We start from the raw sequence: 17722 nt of genomic DNA on the forward strand, positions 1-17722 counted from the left end.
TTTCCATGGAAATTTACAGCATTTGAGTTGCAGGCTCTGCAAGCTCTGCATGTGTGCCCCTGCCTCTATGACTAAAGGACTGAAGGTGAGAATGTAGAGATGTTCTACAGTATGTATTGGTTAAAACAAAAACAAAATTAATGCAGAAGTTGGGCAGAGAAACTTAAAATTTCATTTAAGAAGACCATTAGGAAGTGTCCTCTGAGATTAGTTTAGGTAGAACCCACCCCTTTATGGTTACCCAAGGGATTGTTAACCGCTATTATCAGTGGAAGAAACTGGAAGTTAATGTGATTAGGACTGGAGTCTATCTCCTATATCCTTTATCCATTCCTTTTTGTGCTTCTTTTGAGAGGGAGAAATTGTGTGAAGAGAACCTCTAATCTTTAAAGGGATGTGAATATTAAGACTGTCTCATTAATTCTTTGCTGTAGTAGTAGAGATAATGGCGGTGGAGAGAGTTGAAATTTTGCCATACATGATGTATAATCATAGTGATTACTGGTTTTCTGGTTTTGTATTTTTCTTGTTTTGGCCTACTTTATATAGTTTTCATTTTCTTTAAAAAATTTTTTTTGTGATTGTCATTTAACCTCCCACTTCACAGATATAAATTCAAAGCACGTGAAATTGATCCTAGAATTCTTGAAGGTGGGCCCATATTGCCTAAGAAACCAGCTGTGAAGCCACCTACTCAGCCTGTTGGCTTTGATTTAGAAATTGAGAAAAGGATCCAGGAACGAGAGTCAAGGAAGAAATCAGAGGATGAACACTTTGAATTCCATTCCAGACCCTGCCCTACTAAGATCCTGGAAGATGTTGTGGTAAGATATTGTGGTTAAGGCTGTGCTTGCTGACAGAAGTGTCTTGTTCATGACCAAGTATCTGTCCATTCACAAATGTCTGAGTAGATACTATGAGCAAAGAGTCATGTTAGGAGCTGTAGGTGGAAAAGAGACGTATCAGGAGTAGATTGTGCTCTCAAGAAACCAAAGTCCATTAGGGGAGACAATGTATGTAAATAAAATAAAATGAGACAGAAGTGTTCTGAGAGCGATGACAATTAAATGCATGATAGGAGTTCAGATGAGAGAATGATTTCTTCCAGATAGAAGGTTCAGGTAATGGTTTGTCGAGGAGGCAGCATTTGACTTGAGCCTTGACATTGTGTAGTAGAAGTAATAATAATCCTTAGTATCATTGCTGATACTTTTACTATGTTCCAGGCACTCCTGTAAACACTTTTCAAATATTAGCCCATTAATTAAAAAAAAAAAATTGTATTAGAGCACTTGTAGGTTTATGGAAAAAATCATGCAGAAAGTGCAGAGTTCCTGTATACCACCTCCTCACACACACAATTTTCCCTATTATTAACATTTTGCATTAGTGGGGTACCTTTGTTACAGTTGATTAAAAAATATATATTATATTAGCTCATGAATTTTAATCACAACTCCTTCAGATGAGTAACTTTAGTTATCATCTAGTAAATGGTGGAACAAGGATGAGAATCCAGGTACTCTGGCTGTTAACACATTATACTGCCTCTCTAATATGTGCTAGAATTTGGATTTGCAGAATTGATGAGGTAGAGCATTCCAGGCAGCAGGAGAAACATGCGAAAGAGCCTGAAGGTGGGAAACAAGGGACAGCTACTGGGAATTGTGAGTACATTGATTAGCTAGAGAAAAGAAATATAGAAAGGGGAATAACTGGAAACTAGAAAAGTGGGTTGTTAGTTTGATGGGCTCATAGTCATTATTTTATAGAAAACGTGCTGTCAGGAAGAGATGCCACAATCAGAAATAAAAGTAGAAAGCACCTGTTTAAGTGGTGAAGGTGTTGTTGTTGTTGTTTTACAGTTTTATTGAGGTATATTCACATAACCTATAATCATCCACAGTGTACGATCACAGTACAATTCACTGTACCATCATATAGTTGTGCATTCATCACCAAAATCAGCCTTTGAACATTTTTCTCATTCTAAAAATAAAAAAATAAACATTAAATTAAAAAAAGGACACTTAAAACACTCCATTCCCACACCCCACCATATTCTTCATTTAGTTTTTATCCCCATTTTTCTACTCATCTGTCCATACATTGGACAAAGGGAGTGTGAGCCACAAGGTTTTCACTCTTAGTCACACCATGTAGCTACATAGTTATACAATTGCCTTCAAGAATCAAGGCTACTGGGTTGCAGTCCGACAGGTATTTCCTTCTAGCTATTCCAATATACTAAAAACTAAAGAGGGACATCTATTTTGCACGTTAGAATCCCCTCCATAGTGACCTTTCGACTCCGTTTGAAATCTCTCAGCCACTGAAACTTTATTTTGTTCCATTTCGCTTCCCCCTTTTTGGTCAAGAAGATCCTCTCCCACAATGCCAGTTCCAGGCTCATGCCCGAGAGTCACATCCCATGTTGACAGGGAGATTTCCACTCCTGGGAGTTGTGTCCCATGGGGGGAGGAGGGCAGTGAGTTCACCTGCCGGGTGAAGGTGTTTTTAAGATATATTTCCATGCAGATGGGAAACCCTGCCTTCCCACCCATTTGAATTGACTTGTGTCTAGGTACTAGAAGTCCATGTTTTTCTGTCTGTCTTTTTGCTTCCCTTTAGCGTTGCTGGTTTTAGGTGAAACTATGTATCAATATATACCCTGGACTTGGTTCCTAATTTTGTTTATTCTGGTTTCTTACATAAGTCACAAGTGACCTGAAGTTATATTTTCCACACTTTTTTAAAAAGTGTGTGATAATAGATAATGCTTCTTTCCCCTCCCCACTCCCTCTTTCAGTTGAGAGCTCTCTGTGTATGAAACCTCTCTTCTATTCACAGTGCTTTTTTTTCTTTTTTCTTTTGCTGTGAGGCACATGTACTTAGGTCAAATGCTGTCAAAATAAACTTCTAAAGAAACCTCCCCCTCCCTCACCCAAGTGGTTAGTCTCCTGCAGCTGTTCTTTCTTTGTCACTACCCACTGAGAAAGCAGTGTTCTGTATACAGCAGGGGAAGTGTAGGTTATTTGCAAACCTCAGAATCTTGGAGCCAGAAGGCCTCAATGTTTTCATTTTACGTATAAGAAGACAGAGGCCCAGAGAAGAGAAATATCTTCCCCAAGGCTTCTGTAACATTCATTTGGCACCTTACTTTTTTTTTTATTTAATTTAATTTTAACCCTTTTTGCATTTCTCTTATCCACATCCGTATGAAAACAATAACTTATATATAAGCACTGCCTTGTCCACTATTCTGGCATGATTTTTCATTGTGTTTGCTTTCTCAGCCTCCCCTTATTTCAGGGAGGCTGGGCTCTTGTCTTCACCCAAGCAGCAAATTCATTGCAAGTATAAAGGTGCAGGGAAACTTAGTGACCAATTACAGTCTCCAAATACTTCAGACTCACTCAGGGTCAGCACCTTACTTTTTAAAATTTTTGAGTTAATTTGACACCTTACTTTTAATAACATCTTTTTTTCCAAGCTTCTGGTTTTCCCCTCTTGTAAGTTTCTGTTGTTTTGTTTTGTTTTGTTTTTTAATTCACATACCACCCTCTTGATTTGTACTGTATCTTTGTATCTCATATACCGATATTCATTTTATATATTTTTTATATATTTTTTAAATCAACTCACTTTTTTTTTTTAACTTAAAGTAACTTTAAAGGGAATTTTTAAGTAACTATATAAATGGGAAACCAGAACTTCTTGCCATGAATAATGACAACATAATAGATAATACTTATATAAAGCTCTAAGAGGTAAGTTCTGTTCTTATCCCTGTTTTTCAGCTGAGAGAACAGAAATTGAGATGTTTAGCAAGAGAAAGAACCAGGATTTGAGCCGCCCATCTCCTAAGCATTATGCTTTTCTACCCTGTAGTGCTGTTATCATTGTTTATTTTGGCAAACATGGTTTTTGAGTTTGACATTGGTTGTTTCCAGCTCTTCCTACGAAAATTTTCAGTGATTTCACTTCAACTCTTGCTCCTAGAGAAGGAAAGCCTAGAAGGAGGTATTGGATATATCTGTTCTTCCCTCTCATTTTTCAGAAAGGGAGGCTTTGAAAGGGGAATGTAGTTTCCCCATAGAAATGTTTCTGTAAGTTGATGTCAGAACTGGGATTAGAACTTGGGTCTCTTAACTTCTAGTCTTGGGCTCCTATAGCAGAACAGAAGAGTCTGCCTCCCAGAGCCTGAGTGCTGCTTACCTGTCTGCCACTGTCACTCCCCATCCAATGGTAGACCTATATATAGGGGAGAGTGGAGTCAGTTCTGTAGATCTATTGAAAGGCTTTATAAAACAAGAGATGCTTCAGTGGAGGTTTGAAAAGATGGACTCAGTACTTCAAAGTAGTCGGGACATTTCAGAGACAGAGCGCAAGCGAAGGTATTGAGATAAGAATCAGTGGTACATTCAGGAGTTGCTGGCAGTTCATTGTAGTTGGAGGATGATGTGTAAGGTGGGGCAAGGGATAAGACAGTGTACCAGATTATGAAGCTCCTTATATTTTATGCTAAGGAACTTGTTTGTTAATACTGTTATAGGTAGGCAGTAGAAGCCAATGAAGAATTTTAAGTCAGAAAGTAACTTGATCAGATGTGCTTTAGAAAAATAATTCTGACTGTATATAGAAGATAAATTGGACAAATAAGATGAGAAGCTAAAAGACTGTGAGGAGCCTAGTGGAATGATACAGGCAACCAACAGATGATATGGGCCTGTAGTATGGCAGAGAAGAGCTAGAAAGGAAGCAGAATAGAGAACTGATGAGGGGCAGATGTGGATTGAGTATGATAAATAAACAGTTTGAGGATGTCTCAGTGTAGTTTTGATTTTTGTTTTTAAAAATTAAATTGGTTTGATCATACACTTCATTCAAAACAATAGCCCAAGAGATACCACTTTGTAGTTAAGATTCATTGCCAAATTTGTGGTAGAGTATAACAGCTCTTAGAATCGGAAAATGCTTACGAAATAGCTTTCTGAATAAAATGTATTCATTTGGAATTACGTGCACAGTATGATACACATAATTCAATCTGTAATAATTTGAAATGTTGACAGTGCATTAGGACCTTTGAAGGAAATATTCTTCATAAATAGTTGAATGTATTAGAATTGTGGAATATGGACAATTATATTCCTCTCTTAAACTACCCACAAAGAGATATAAGAGTTAGAGTTTGGTGTTCTTTCCAGATTTTACTTTCTATGCTTAGATTAATTATATATACATTTTTAAAACACACGAAATTATCATTCTCTGTTTCAGCAGGTGCCCCCGTCCCCTCAAATTATGGACACTGTTGTTCTATGTCAGTAATAAAAATTAACTGTTCTTCATCTGAGGCAACATGTGCCTTCCCAGTCTGGCCTGATGCTCTTTCCTAGAGGCAATGTTCTGGGAGGTGGACCATCAGGTGGAAGTATTCCTCGGAAACCTGCATTCCCAAGCTTGAGTTTGACAGGGAGTCCTGTTGTATTTGGAGGTGTGAAGAGAAGGCATGAACTGTGCATATGCTGTACCACACAGTTTTGCCTACCTACTGCTGCTTCTAGCTTCATTGTAGCTGTGAATTCTCTGTTCCTCTCCTTTTCACCCTTGATGAGTCGTGAATGCACAAGAATGGGTGGTGGGAAACATAGCATTGCCTGTACCATAGCCAAAGGAGGATCAGGGTCTGGCGGCTCTACCTTCTGGGCCAGATGGGCATGTGTTAGGGAATCTCAGAGCTTGTGGCTAAATAGTCGCCCTACCACAAATAGCCTTAACCACTGCAAGGTCATGATTTTTTATTTCATTGAAGGTTTTATTGGTGCAGGCTTTACAAAGGCAAAATTCCTTCTAAAGGGAGGGTACATGGAAGATATCTAATCAGAGGCCACCTAAATTGAGAGACCGTCAATTGCACTAAAGGAAAAAAAGATTCTGGCTCACCCACATTCTGCAGTTTTGAGACAGCACCCAGTAGGCTTAAAGCCACAGCCTTAAACCATGACCAGGCATCTATCTTTGCTGGAGAGGACAAGCAAGACTAGGAGACTTGCATCTGACTGTAACAGGAGGAGAGGAAAACAGGAAGAGGGAGAGAGATGAGGGGAGGAGAAGAGGAGGAAAGAAGGATAGGGTGGAGGTAGCAAGGAGAGGAACAGAAACTCTTATCAAGATCTTTTTAGTGCACAAAACTAATTTGGTTCATCTTGGATTTGGTGAGCAAGATAATATTCTGTGCATGACTCCTAAATGAATTATTAAATGTCAACTCAAGATGGCTTAACTAAAATATCCAATTTAATAACCAAAAGTATCTAAGATAACAATAACAATTTTACAGGTGAATGGTAGAGTTGTCAAGTCAAACCATTATAGACAAGCTTTGGGGGTTTTCACATAATCTCCCTCCATAGCTCATCTTCTGTCACTAAAAACCCGCTCTGGAGAGCATGTTCCATTTCAACAATGATCATCCTTCTTCTGTGAGCTTCAGTATTCAAATTGAGCCAGCAAACCTCTGATTTTATTTTCTCCCCCTAAAATACAAAGCTAAACAAGATCTCCATCACTACCACCAAATCTCTATTAATGTATTCCTTGTGCTACTTTTGAATATTAATAAAAATTAATAATTAAAAAAGTAACTGTTCTTTTTAATGACTGTATGATACTCTATTGTACCACAACTTAAGAATCCTTTCTTAATTGTTACTTGCTGTTTTTTACTCTTTTGAAAAATGTTGTATTGAACATATGCCTAAAAATAAAATAAAATTAAGCAAGAGATTAAATACTAGAAGAGTTATTTTGGTTGAAAAGGTGTAACCATTTAAGATTTAATAGATAATTCCCAAAGCCTGTACCAATTTATACTTTAAACTCTTACCAAAAAGTATGTGAGTGCCCATTTGTCTTCATATATGCCAACACTGGTATTAATCAGTCTTTCAAATATTACTCAGTCTTATAGGTAAAAAATATCTTGTTTTAATTTGCATTTTTAAAAAATTATTAATGAGATTGAGACTCTTATACATCTTAGAGAACTGCTTGTTCTTTGCCCATTTATTTGCCAAAGGGAAATTCAACAACCCTTTGTCCAATACATTTTCCTATTTGACCTTTGACTTTTGAGGGTAATGTTTTTGAATAAGTTCTCATTGTAGAATAGGGTTAGGTTTAAGAGAATAGATATACCAGCTTTTTTTTATCCTAGTATATGAACTTCCCTTTAAGGGAGGGTTTAATCTTCAGGTTGCATGCTCATTCATTTAATCTTAAATATACACATGCAGACATGCATACTTATTTATGTGTGTGTGGCAATACAGTGCCAGGCATCAGTATTCTATTCCACAAGGAATTTATAGCCTTGTAGGGGTTGTTCTGGGATGTCTAATTGAGTTGCTTACTCTTTCCAGGGTGTTCCTGAAAAGAAGGTACTTCCAATCACCGTCCCCAAGTCACCAGCCTTTGCTTTGAAGAATAGAATCCGTGTGCTCACCAAAGAAGATGAGGTGATTTCCTGGGAGCAAGGAATTTCTTTTTCCTTCTGCATATCAATCTAAACATTATCCTTTCTTAAATTTATTGGATTCAAAGCCAACCACTCTTGTCTAGAGTTGTCTTTAAGCGTGAATATGAAGATTTGATTATCATTTTGCTCTTCCGAGAGCAAAGTAGATAATAAGGGTGTAAATCCTCAAGCTCTCAGTGATAATTGGTTGCAACTTTTGGAAACTGAGGGAGGGTTAGGCATTGGAGGCTTGTATATCTCTATAGCATTGAAAATAATCCTGTCTTTTTTACATGCACCATATTTTGCTTAAGTTATTGTTACTATTCAGAGAAGAACTTTTAGAATTTATACTAAGCAGTTACATTTGCCCTGTACTGTCTCCATTAACCCAGAGTTGCAAAGGTGACTCTGTGGTGATGGTTCATGAAATTGGAATACATAAACTGTCATTGATCAGGCTAGTTTCTTGTTACACCTACCATTTTATCTATAAATATCTAGAGTTAGGGTAATTTTATAGCAGATCCCAAGCATAAGCCTTTTTATAGGTTCATTTGAAACTAAAATACCCAGTAATCTTATGTTACCAGTTTGAACCCAAGCAATTTACGTAGTCCTATTCTGGGATTGTCAACCATTAATTCCCAGTCACATGTTTTAGTGGAGTCTGGAGGCCAGGTCAAACAAGAGGCTAAAGTAATATGCTTGTCTTCATGCCTTTCTCCTGTTCTTCATTTTATTCACAATGATCTTCTTTAGTTTTTAAAACTTCCCTGTGAAAATCTTTAGATCCTTTAAGGATAGTTTTGTTAGTGCTCTGCCATAAGCTTATACGTTGGTCTGACCCCTGTCAGGTGGTAGGTGACTGTGACTTAGGTATTATCCCCTTTGATGGAAAGGAAGCTAAGGCACCTAATAGGTTGAGTGACTTGCCTTAATTAATGACTGTCTTCATATAATGTCTTGATTTTTGGTGTTTATTGTTGTTATTGCATTCTTCCTTTTGCTGAAGAGTTTTTTTTTATAAGACAAACACTCATATAATGTCTTAATTCCACGTTCTGAGAATGTAGGATAGACTGCATTTTTCTAAACTGCATTTTTTCCCTTAGGAAGAAGAGGAGCCAGTGGTAATACGAGCTCAACCTGTGCCACATTATGGGGTGCCTTTTAAGCCCCAAATCCCAGAGGCAAGAACTGTGGAAATATGCCCTTTCTCCTTTGATTCCCGGGACAAAGAACGTCAGCTGCAGAAGGAGAAGAAAATCAAAGAACTGCAGAAAGGGGAAGTAGGTGTTTCTATTTGTACACATAGGCTATACTGCTTTTTGATCTCTCAAAGATAATCTTTTTGTAGTACTTTTAACTATAATATCACTGACTTCGTTTGATCTCTCTAAGAGCTCTACCAAGTCTAAATAGGGCAAATAATTTTAATAACAATTCTGGATAAGGAATTTTAGTTATTGGCACTATAGGGAGGAAAACCTGGATTTCCTTTTGAGCCCCAAAAGGAATACCACTTTGAAAACTGACTGGCCTTTCCTGTTTTTCACATTTATAGAAATATTCTGGAGCAGCGATTGCTTTCTGGCTACAGAGGCATTATCTTAAATCTCATGTTTTCTTTTCAATTTAGGTTCCCAAGTTCAAGGCTCTTCCCTTGCCTCATTTTGACACCATTAACTTGCCAGAGAAGGTGGTGAAGAATGTAACCCAGATTGAGCCGTTTAGTTTGGAAACTGACAAAAGAGGTGCTATGAAGGCACAGACTTGGAAGTACCAGGTGGGGAATGAGGAGAGTAGCCAAAATTATTAATTGTTTGATTTGTTGATTAGTTTGTTAGAGCAGGCATTACACTGAAAATTCATTTGGAAACTCACATATTGGATTATTTCAGAGACTCTCACTTCTGAATCAGGAATCAGCAAAATTTTTCTGTAAAGGGCCAAATAGTAAATTTTTAGATTTTGTGGGTTACATATTGTCTCTGTCACATATTCTGTCTGTGTGTTTTTGACCCTTTAAAACTGTCAAAACCATTCTTAACTTAAAGGCCATACAAAAGCAAATTGCAAACCAGATTCTTCCTGAGGCTGAAGTTTGCTAACCCCTGTTCTAAGTAATCATCTGGGAAACGCTAAAGAGGGACAGGCATTTTTGAGTCAAGAGTCTCTTCAAGATCTCATCCATCCTGTCTATTAGACTCATTCATTAAATGTTTGCTCCTTTCTGTTGGTGCTTTGACGAGAAACAGTCTGGTGAGAACAGATTCTCAGAATGGTTTGCGTTTTCTCATCATGGTGCGCTTTTTGCTCTTTATAGATGACAGTGATTAAAAGCAATTAAGTAGTTGTTGGCTGGTTTAATTGAGATCTAAGTCTGACCTATCTGGAAAATAATTCTCTTGAATCCTTAAAGTTTGTCAGTATTTTTATGTCATCTGTTTTAATTTCCTGGGGCTACCATAACAAATGACTACAAATTGCATGGCTTAAACAGAAATTTATTCTCTCATGGTTCTGGAGGCTAGAAGTCTGAAATAAGAGGTATCAGCAGGGCTGTGCTCCCTCTGAAGGCTTTGGGAAAGAATTGTTTCTTACCTCTTCCTAGTTTTTGGAGGTCACCAACAATCTTTGTCATCCCTTGATTTGTAGACACATGATTCTGATCTTTCTGCATCCATCATTACATTGGCCTTCTCCCTGTGTGTTTGTCTCTGTGTGTTCTGTCCTCTTTTTATAATGAAGCTAATTGGAGTTAGGGCTCATTCTAATCCAGTATGACTGCACTTAGCTAATTCCATCTGCAAAGACCTCATTTCCAAATAAAGTCACATTCCTTGTTTCCAGTGGACATGGATTTTGGGGAGACACTATTCAGCCCAGTACAATCACTGATTCTGAACTCTGTTCAGAAGGAGGTCTGGACTAATCCTTGTTTGTAGGAACTCACCCCTCTTGAAGCCCAAGCGATGTGATTGCTACATGACTGAACTGAGGTCCTGTGTTGGCATTATTCTCTAGCAGAATTTAGGACTGTTGCTTTGGAAGTAGTAGTGAATCTTCCTTTCTCAGGACCAAGATACAAAGCGTCTGCATGGATTATTTTGCATAATAAAAGATTTTTTAAAGTTTTTGAGACATATACAAAATTAGAGAGAGGAGTATAATGAACTTCCATGAACCCATCACCTGGTTCTATAATGATCAAAACACAGAAAATTTTATTTCTTCTATACATCTTACTTCTTATGCCTATGCTGGATATTTTGAAAATAATCCTACACAGGATTATTTTGAAAAAAATCCTAGATATTTTTATATTATCCAAAAAATACTTCAGCATGTATCATTAGAAAATAAGTATTTAAAAAAAAATAAACATAACTATCATATTATCACACTTAAAAAATTAACAGTGATTCCTTGTTATTGACGAATACTCAGCATTCAGATATTCCCAAATCTCCAATAATTTTTTAACAGACTTTAATTTTAGGTTTACAGAAAAGTTGCTCAGAAAGTACTGAGAGTTCTCATATACCTCTTCCCCACCCCACAGTTTCCCCTATTATTACTATTTTGCATTAGTTTGGTATATGAAGCAATTTTTTTAAATACATTTTTAATTGTGAAATTTAACATATATACATAACAGTGATAACTTTCAGAGTACTATTTAGCAAGTAGTTAGAGAACAAATTTCAAAGAATGATATGGTTACAGTTCCACAATTTCAGTTATTTCCTTATCGCGAAATATAACATATATACAGAAAGGTGATAACTTTCAAAGTACAATTTAACAAGTAGTTATATAGGTAATTTCAAAGAATGTTATGGGTTACAGTTGCACCATTTCAGTTATTTTCTTCGAACTATTGTAATACCCTAGCATCTGAAAAATATATATATAAAGATTCAGTATTGGTAATCCTTTGTTAAATCCTATCTTGTCTATTGAGGACCCTTCCTTTCATTTAATCACTTTTTCAATCTTCAGGGGTGTTTAGGCAGTGAGCACCCTAACTCGTTCATATTGAAAAGGGGTGTTGACATTATGGAGAAGGGTGCTGCATCTGGTTGTTGTTCTTAAAGAGGCGATTGCCTCTGATTTTAGGACTTATCTGGCATTGGGACACTCTGGTGGATTTAAGTTTCTGAGAGTTAAACTTAGTGAGTGGAAATTTTATAGACTCTCAGATAGGGACCTAGGTATTTCGGGACTACTGTTGGTTAGGGCTTGGCATATTGTGGTCATTTGGGATGTCTAGCTGGAGCTTGCATAAGACTAACCTCCAGGATAGTCTCTTGACTCTACTTGAGATCTCTTAGCCACTGTAACCTTATTTTGTTACCTTTCTTTTCCCCCTTTTGGTCAAGAAGGCTTAATCCCTCAATGCCAGGGCCAGGCTCATTCCTGGGAGTTGTGTCCCACATCACCAGGGAGATTCACTTCCCTGGGAGACATGTCCCACATAGAAAGGAAGTTAATGGATTTATTTGCTGAATTGGGCTTAGAGAGTGAAAGGCCACATTTGAGCAACAAAAGAGGTTCTCTGGAGATGCCTCTTAGGAATAATTATAGGAAGGCTTAGCCTCCCATTTACAGCCCTAAGTTTCACAAGAGTAGGCCTCAAGATCCAGGGCTTGACTTACTACGTGGAGGTTCCTAATTTCACATGGCATATATTCTGTCCAAGATAAACAATCAGTGTCTCAAATTATCTTCACTTAGTTGTACAATAATAGTCACTCTCAATTTTAAACAATTAACATAAAACATCCCAGAGCTCTTATCAGCTGCTAATATTCATGCCTAGTATTAGTGTAGTGCTGGTAAGGTAGTCCTATTAAATATAGTCTCTAATATGTTATGGGTAGTTTTTCCATATACCACTCTGTTGTTATTTCTTTGTACCAGTGTCATACCTTAGAAGTATATCAAGCAAACACTTATTTGTATTTGTAGTGGTACTCTGTGGGTTACATGCCTTAAACAACTACTTTGGTGAAGCAGTCCTGATACATTATTAGTAACTAAATTTCACAGTTTACCTTAGGACTCACTCTTTGTGTTGTACAGTTCTACGGGTTTTGACAAATGAATAATGTCATGTATCTATCATACAGTATCATACAGAATAGTTCCACTGTCCTAAAAATGCCCTGTCCTCATCCTTTCCCCTCTCCCTTCCTCCCAAGCCCCTGGTAACCACTGCTCTTTTTACTGTTTCTGTAGTTCTGCATTTTCCAGAATGTCATATAGTTAGAAACATACAATATGTAACCTGTTCAGACTGGCTCTTTCACTTAGGAGTATGCATTTAAGGTTCCTCTATGTCTTTTTGCTGCTTGATAACTGATTTCTTTTTATCACTGGGAAATATTCTATTGTATAGATGTACCACAGTTTGCTTATCTGGATAGTTTTATCTACAGACTTGACTAAATTCTGGTTAGGTTATTTTGGTTTGAGGAGAGGTATATTTTATAGGTGATATTGTATAGATTCACTTCAGAGGGTTTATAAAGTCTAGCTGTTTTGTGTGTGATTTAAGATGGGTCTTAAAAGTATCTTAAAGATACTTTCTAGTTCTCAGTGGATTCAGATGGTGTTAGTCTGATCTATTTGTTAGAAAGTTTGCTTGAGAAGTTTTAACTGGAGTTCACATTAAATCATCTATCTTTATTGATGAAGCAGTTCAAAAATATTAGAACTTGAGTTATTGAGGTGGTAGTAATGGAAAGTTGTATAGTTATTTATCTGACTGACTTTCTTTCTTATAGCTGGAAGAGGAACTGAAGCAGCAGAAAGAAGCAGCTTGCTTCAAGGCTCGTCCAAACACTGTCATCTGCCAGGAACCCTTTGTTCCTAAGAAAGAGAAAAAAACAGTTGCTGGTAGTATTATGTGGTGTACTCTTGGGGGATTGGGTTGGAATTGTCAGACTTCCTAGGGGGAATGTCCATGACTCTGTTGAGTCAGTACAATTTGTGTCAGTCAGAGCATTTGACTTGAGAAGATAGTATAGCATTTCTTTCCCTAGACCCAGTCTTTTGTCTTTGTTGACACAGAAGCTATATTGAGTGGTAGAATGTATTCTGGCCAGAGTCATATAACAGGAGCCTTAGCAGTGGCAGCTGGCATTTCATAACCATTATAGGCTCTCCCCACCTGTAGAGTAGCAAGTAAGTGAGGGAGCGAGAGCTATAAGGTCTTTCTGGAGTCCATCACTGAAGCAAGCCTCGGATATAAAACATTTTGATTCCTTCAGCACCTAGTGTGAGGTCAGAAAATTGGGATTCTTCTATACCTTTCTCGAAATCACTGTCAGTTTGAGCAGGGTACTTTAACTCTGTGGGCCTTGCTTTTCTCCTAATTATGCTAGATGATTCCTAGGGGCCTTTTTAAAATTCTGTGATGCTTTGTGTGTGGTTTTCTCCATCCCACCTTTCTCCTGACAGGGCTTCCTTAGAGCTCAGCCTGTTTGTTGTCATGCACGTCTGTATCACTTGTTGGCTCCATGGGAGCTAGGTTTATGCAGGTCCTGCATAATGTTGTGAACCAATATTCTCTCTGTTTCTGTACTCAGAGGGCCTTTCTGGTTCTCTAGTTCAGGAACCTTTTCAGCTGGCCACTGAGAAAAGAGCCAAGGAGCGGCAGGAGCTGGAGAAAAGAATGGCTGAGGTAGAAGCCCAGAAAGTTCAGCAGTTGGAGGAGGCCAGGCAACAGGAAGAAGAGCAGAAGAAGGAAGAGCTGGCCAGGCTACGGAAGGAACTGGTAACTGGGCAGCATGAGCACTGACTGACATAGAGTTGTCTCTGTTTTGGTTTACCATGCCTTGTTTCAGAAAGGTTCTAAGGTGACCAGTAAGGATGCATCAGAGACAAGAAGTGAAAGGGGGTAAACACAACAAACCAAGGGTGGTGACAGAGTCACAACATGAATGGGGCTAAAGATGTATGCATTATGAGCCATGTATCTACTTAGTATGGGCCATAATTTTGGTTCTTTTTAAGGAGACAACCTGTAGGTTATCAAACTCACAATGCTCATGAGATAGAACAATTGTTCTATCTTCTATAGCCAGTTGTCCAAAAAATACTTTTTTCCTTGATATTGAATTCAGAGAGATTGTTTTCCAGGGGTCTTTATATAGAGGACATCTTTTATTTTACTTATTTATTTTTGATCATTTTCTTCTGGGCTTATAAAGAACGAGCGCTTTGATTAGTTTGTTTTTAACAGTTTTATTGAGATACAATTCATATACCATACAATTCACTCATTTAAAGTGAACAATTCAATAGTTTTTAGTATATTCACAGACACTTACTACTGTCACCAGAGTCAATTCTGGAACAATTTTATCACCCCAAAAAGAAACCTCATACCCTTTAGCTATCACCTCCTCTCCCCTTTCACCCTAGCCCTAAGCAACCACTTATCTATTTTCTCTCTCAAATGATATGTTTTACAAGTAGACAAAAATACATAGGTAGGTAAAGAGGACATGAGAATTGTGTGGCAACTGTATTTTTCTTTTCCTCTTAATACTTGACCCAAACTTCTTAGAGTTACAGTGTATTTGGATCCAAATGATGATCCTCCATGCTGACACTAGCATAATGATTAAATGTTAGTTATCTAAAAAGAAATCTTGTTCACCTTAAGGACCCCTTTCAGTAGTAGGGCAGCAAGCCACATTAACTGCATCAATGAGGAAGAAGACAATTTTAGATGGAATGTCATATGATTAATAAAAAAGGGTGAATATAGAAATATTTAAGTCGTCAAGGTTTTGTCTAGGCCAGCAGCTGATACAACTCTAGGTAGAGGTGATTGTGCCCACAGGAAGGCTCTAGGGACACTCTTTGAGGGAGTGGCCTCTCGGCAAAAACCAGGCTACCATTTCCTGACCAGATGAAAAGATGATACACTTCACAGACACCAGATCAGCAGGTTTTCTAGCCTCAACTTCTTTGATCTGTCTTCAACACTTAGTACCTGCCGTCTTGTGTTTGGCCCCACCTTGGGACTGTTTCTCATAGCAATTCTTAATGTAGGCTGATGGCAGTGTCCTAAAGCACAACCTAGTCAATGCTGGTTAGTTCTGTACTAATCTGACTTGATCCAAGATAGAGTTTAGACTACCTGGAAGGATGGATGGGACCATGCCTCCTTCTAGTATCCCTTCCCAAGTCTTGTTTTCCTTGTCCATCCATGCATTTGGTGACTGTTAAGAGACAGTAAACTTAAGACTTTGACTCTTCTCTGCTGCAATTGAGTTCAGCTCCATTATTTCCTAATAATTAATAGTCACGCTGGTGATAGGTTTGACATTCTTTAGTGGAAGATGAGGGACTCAGCATATACGATTACCTGAATAGAAACTTAACTTGGGTCTGAAGCTCATAAGCTTTTCCATTCTTCCATGTTGCCTTCTTTTTTTAAAAATTAGTGACTGGGATCTGTAAAACTACATGATCATTTTCTCAAAAAGGAAATTAAAAAACTGGAAGTGTAGTTCTTTAAACATATCCATTGGGGTAACTTTTTCTTTCTTTTCTTTGCAGGTGCATAAGGCAAATCCAATACGCAAGTACCAGGGTGTGGAGGTAAAGTCAAGTGACCAGCCTTTGACTGTGCCTGTATCTCCCAAGTTCTCCACTCGATTCCACTGATAAACTCAGCTGGGAGCTGCAGGCACCACCTGGGAAGAGGAGCTGCTCTTTATGTCAAACCAGGAGCCTTCATTTTTTTTTGCTGGGGCACCAAAAGAACCCATTTCTCAGACTCTTTTGCCTACTCATGCCTGACAGAGCGTACTTGACAACTGTGGACCCAGTTTTGTTGAGAATGATTTTCTTACATTACTGAAGCTAATAATGAGACTCAACTCATGTTGGTCTATACCAGACTCCATGTAGTGATTTTCTTTAAACTGTCAGTTGGACTTTAATGTAGGTCTTAACTCTCTGACTAGAATTTAAAGTCTCTGTATCAATACAGTGTAAACGCAATTGCCTCCTCTCCTGTCCCCCCCTTTTTTGTTCTATTTTAATCAGAAAATAAAGTTAGTTAAATATTGAGATAGGGTTTAAGTCATGGTTTAAATGAGGAACAGTCAGTATATCAGATTCATTCTTTTCTCTGCACAAAATGAATTTAGAGTTCAGGAGCCCTTTGCTAAGATGCCAGGAAGCCTCAGTAACTGCACTAATGAGGAAGAAGACTTCAAGGACTGATGGGGAAACCTCACAGCAGCCATTCGGCAAGCTTTGGGCAGAGCTACTGTTAAGGCACATTTTCCCTTCTGTTGTTACTGATAACAGTGCAGCATTTATTTAAAAAGTCTTCCAGTGACCTTGTCTGGAATAAATATATTTGTCTTCCCCTCTCTGATTTTGTTTGATATTTTTAAATTTATCAAGCCCGTTTGGAGGACAGACACATCTTACTGGGGAAACGGTTAGTTTGAGAGGTGGGTCCAGGAACTTTTAAAACCACAAGCTCTTCTTTGAGGAAAGTCCTGTGTAACTTCTTTTCTCTCTTTTGTCAGAATATCCTCCCATATCTTGCTAACTTTCTCCCAGTCACCACCCAACCATATGTTGTATATCTCTGCACCTTCTTCCCAAAATGCATTTTCCCTTGTAAGAAGCAGCTTAAAAGTAAAATCTTTTTAAAAAATTCTTCCTTGACCACCACACCTCTTCAGGTAAGGATTGTTACTTCCTTCTTTATGTCTCCCAAATGTTTCTTGTATGTATCTCTAGTACAGCAGTTATACTGTATCTGAGTTACTTATACTTTTCACAGACTAGTGGAGACTCAGATATGTAAGCTTCTTGGAGACAAGAATTATCTTAGTCATCTCTGTTTCTTGTGGCTGGCACAGAATTTGCTTAGGACCATGTTAAATAGTGTATTTTATTTTATTGTTGACATTGTTTATCATCTACTTCTGTGCTAGGAGATACAAAAGCATCCATGTCCTGTCCAAGCCAGAACTAGGCACCATGTATGACATTAAACCCATTTTATATTCATTTTGTTTATTCGCTCTGAGTATTTATGGATCTCATATTATATACAAACCATTGTAGAGTCAGTGTTGGGAAACAAAGCAAGATAGTGTTTGTCAAAGTATGGTTTGCAGATCCATAGCCCTCCTGAAGACCCACAAAGTC

At 37.9% G+C, this 17722-nt stretch overlaps 1 protein-coding gene across 6 annotated transcripts in view; it reads left to right on the plus strand.

The window, feature by feature from the left end:
• The window catches only part of TPX2 (TPX2 microtubule nucleation factor), a 48539-nt gene extending 31918 nt beyond the window's left edge, over positions 1 to 16621 (plus strand). For 5 of the 6 annotated variants that reach the window (XM_037811954.1, XM_037811953.1, XM_037811955.1 and 2 more), the window contains 7 exons: positions 608 to 824; positions 7428 to 7523; positions 8638 to 8814; positions 9165 to 9311; positions 13318 to 13429; positions 14122 to 14309; positions 16106 to 16621. In XM_037811954.1, coding sequence (XP_037667882.1) covers positions 608 to 824; positions 7428 to 7523; positions 8638 to 8814; positions 9165 to 9311; positions 13318 to 13429; positions 14122 to 14309; positions 16106 to 16213 — 1045 coding nt within the window. In that variant the 3' untranslated portion in view covers positions 16214 to 16621. The remainder of the gene's footprint in view (positions 1 to 607; positions 825 to 7427; positions 7524 to 8637; positions 8815 to 9164; positions 9312 to 13317; positions 13430 to 14121; positions 14310 to 16105) is intronic. The other variant, XM_037811952.1, reaches the window with a different exon arrangement.
• Positions 16622 to 17722: the final 1101 nt, after the last annotated feature.

This window comes from Choloepus didactylus, chromosome 19 (genome assembly GCF_015220235.1).
Source record: "Choloepus didactylus isolate mChoDid1 chromosome 19, mChoDid1.pri, whole genome shotgun sequence".
NCBI lineage: Eukaryota > Metazoa > Chordata > Mammalia > Pilosa > Megalonychidae > Choloepus > Choloepus didactylus.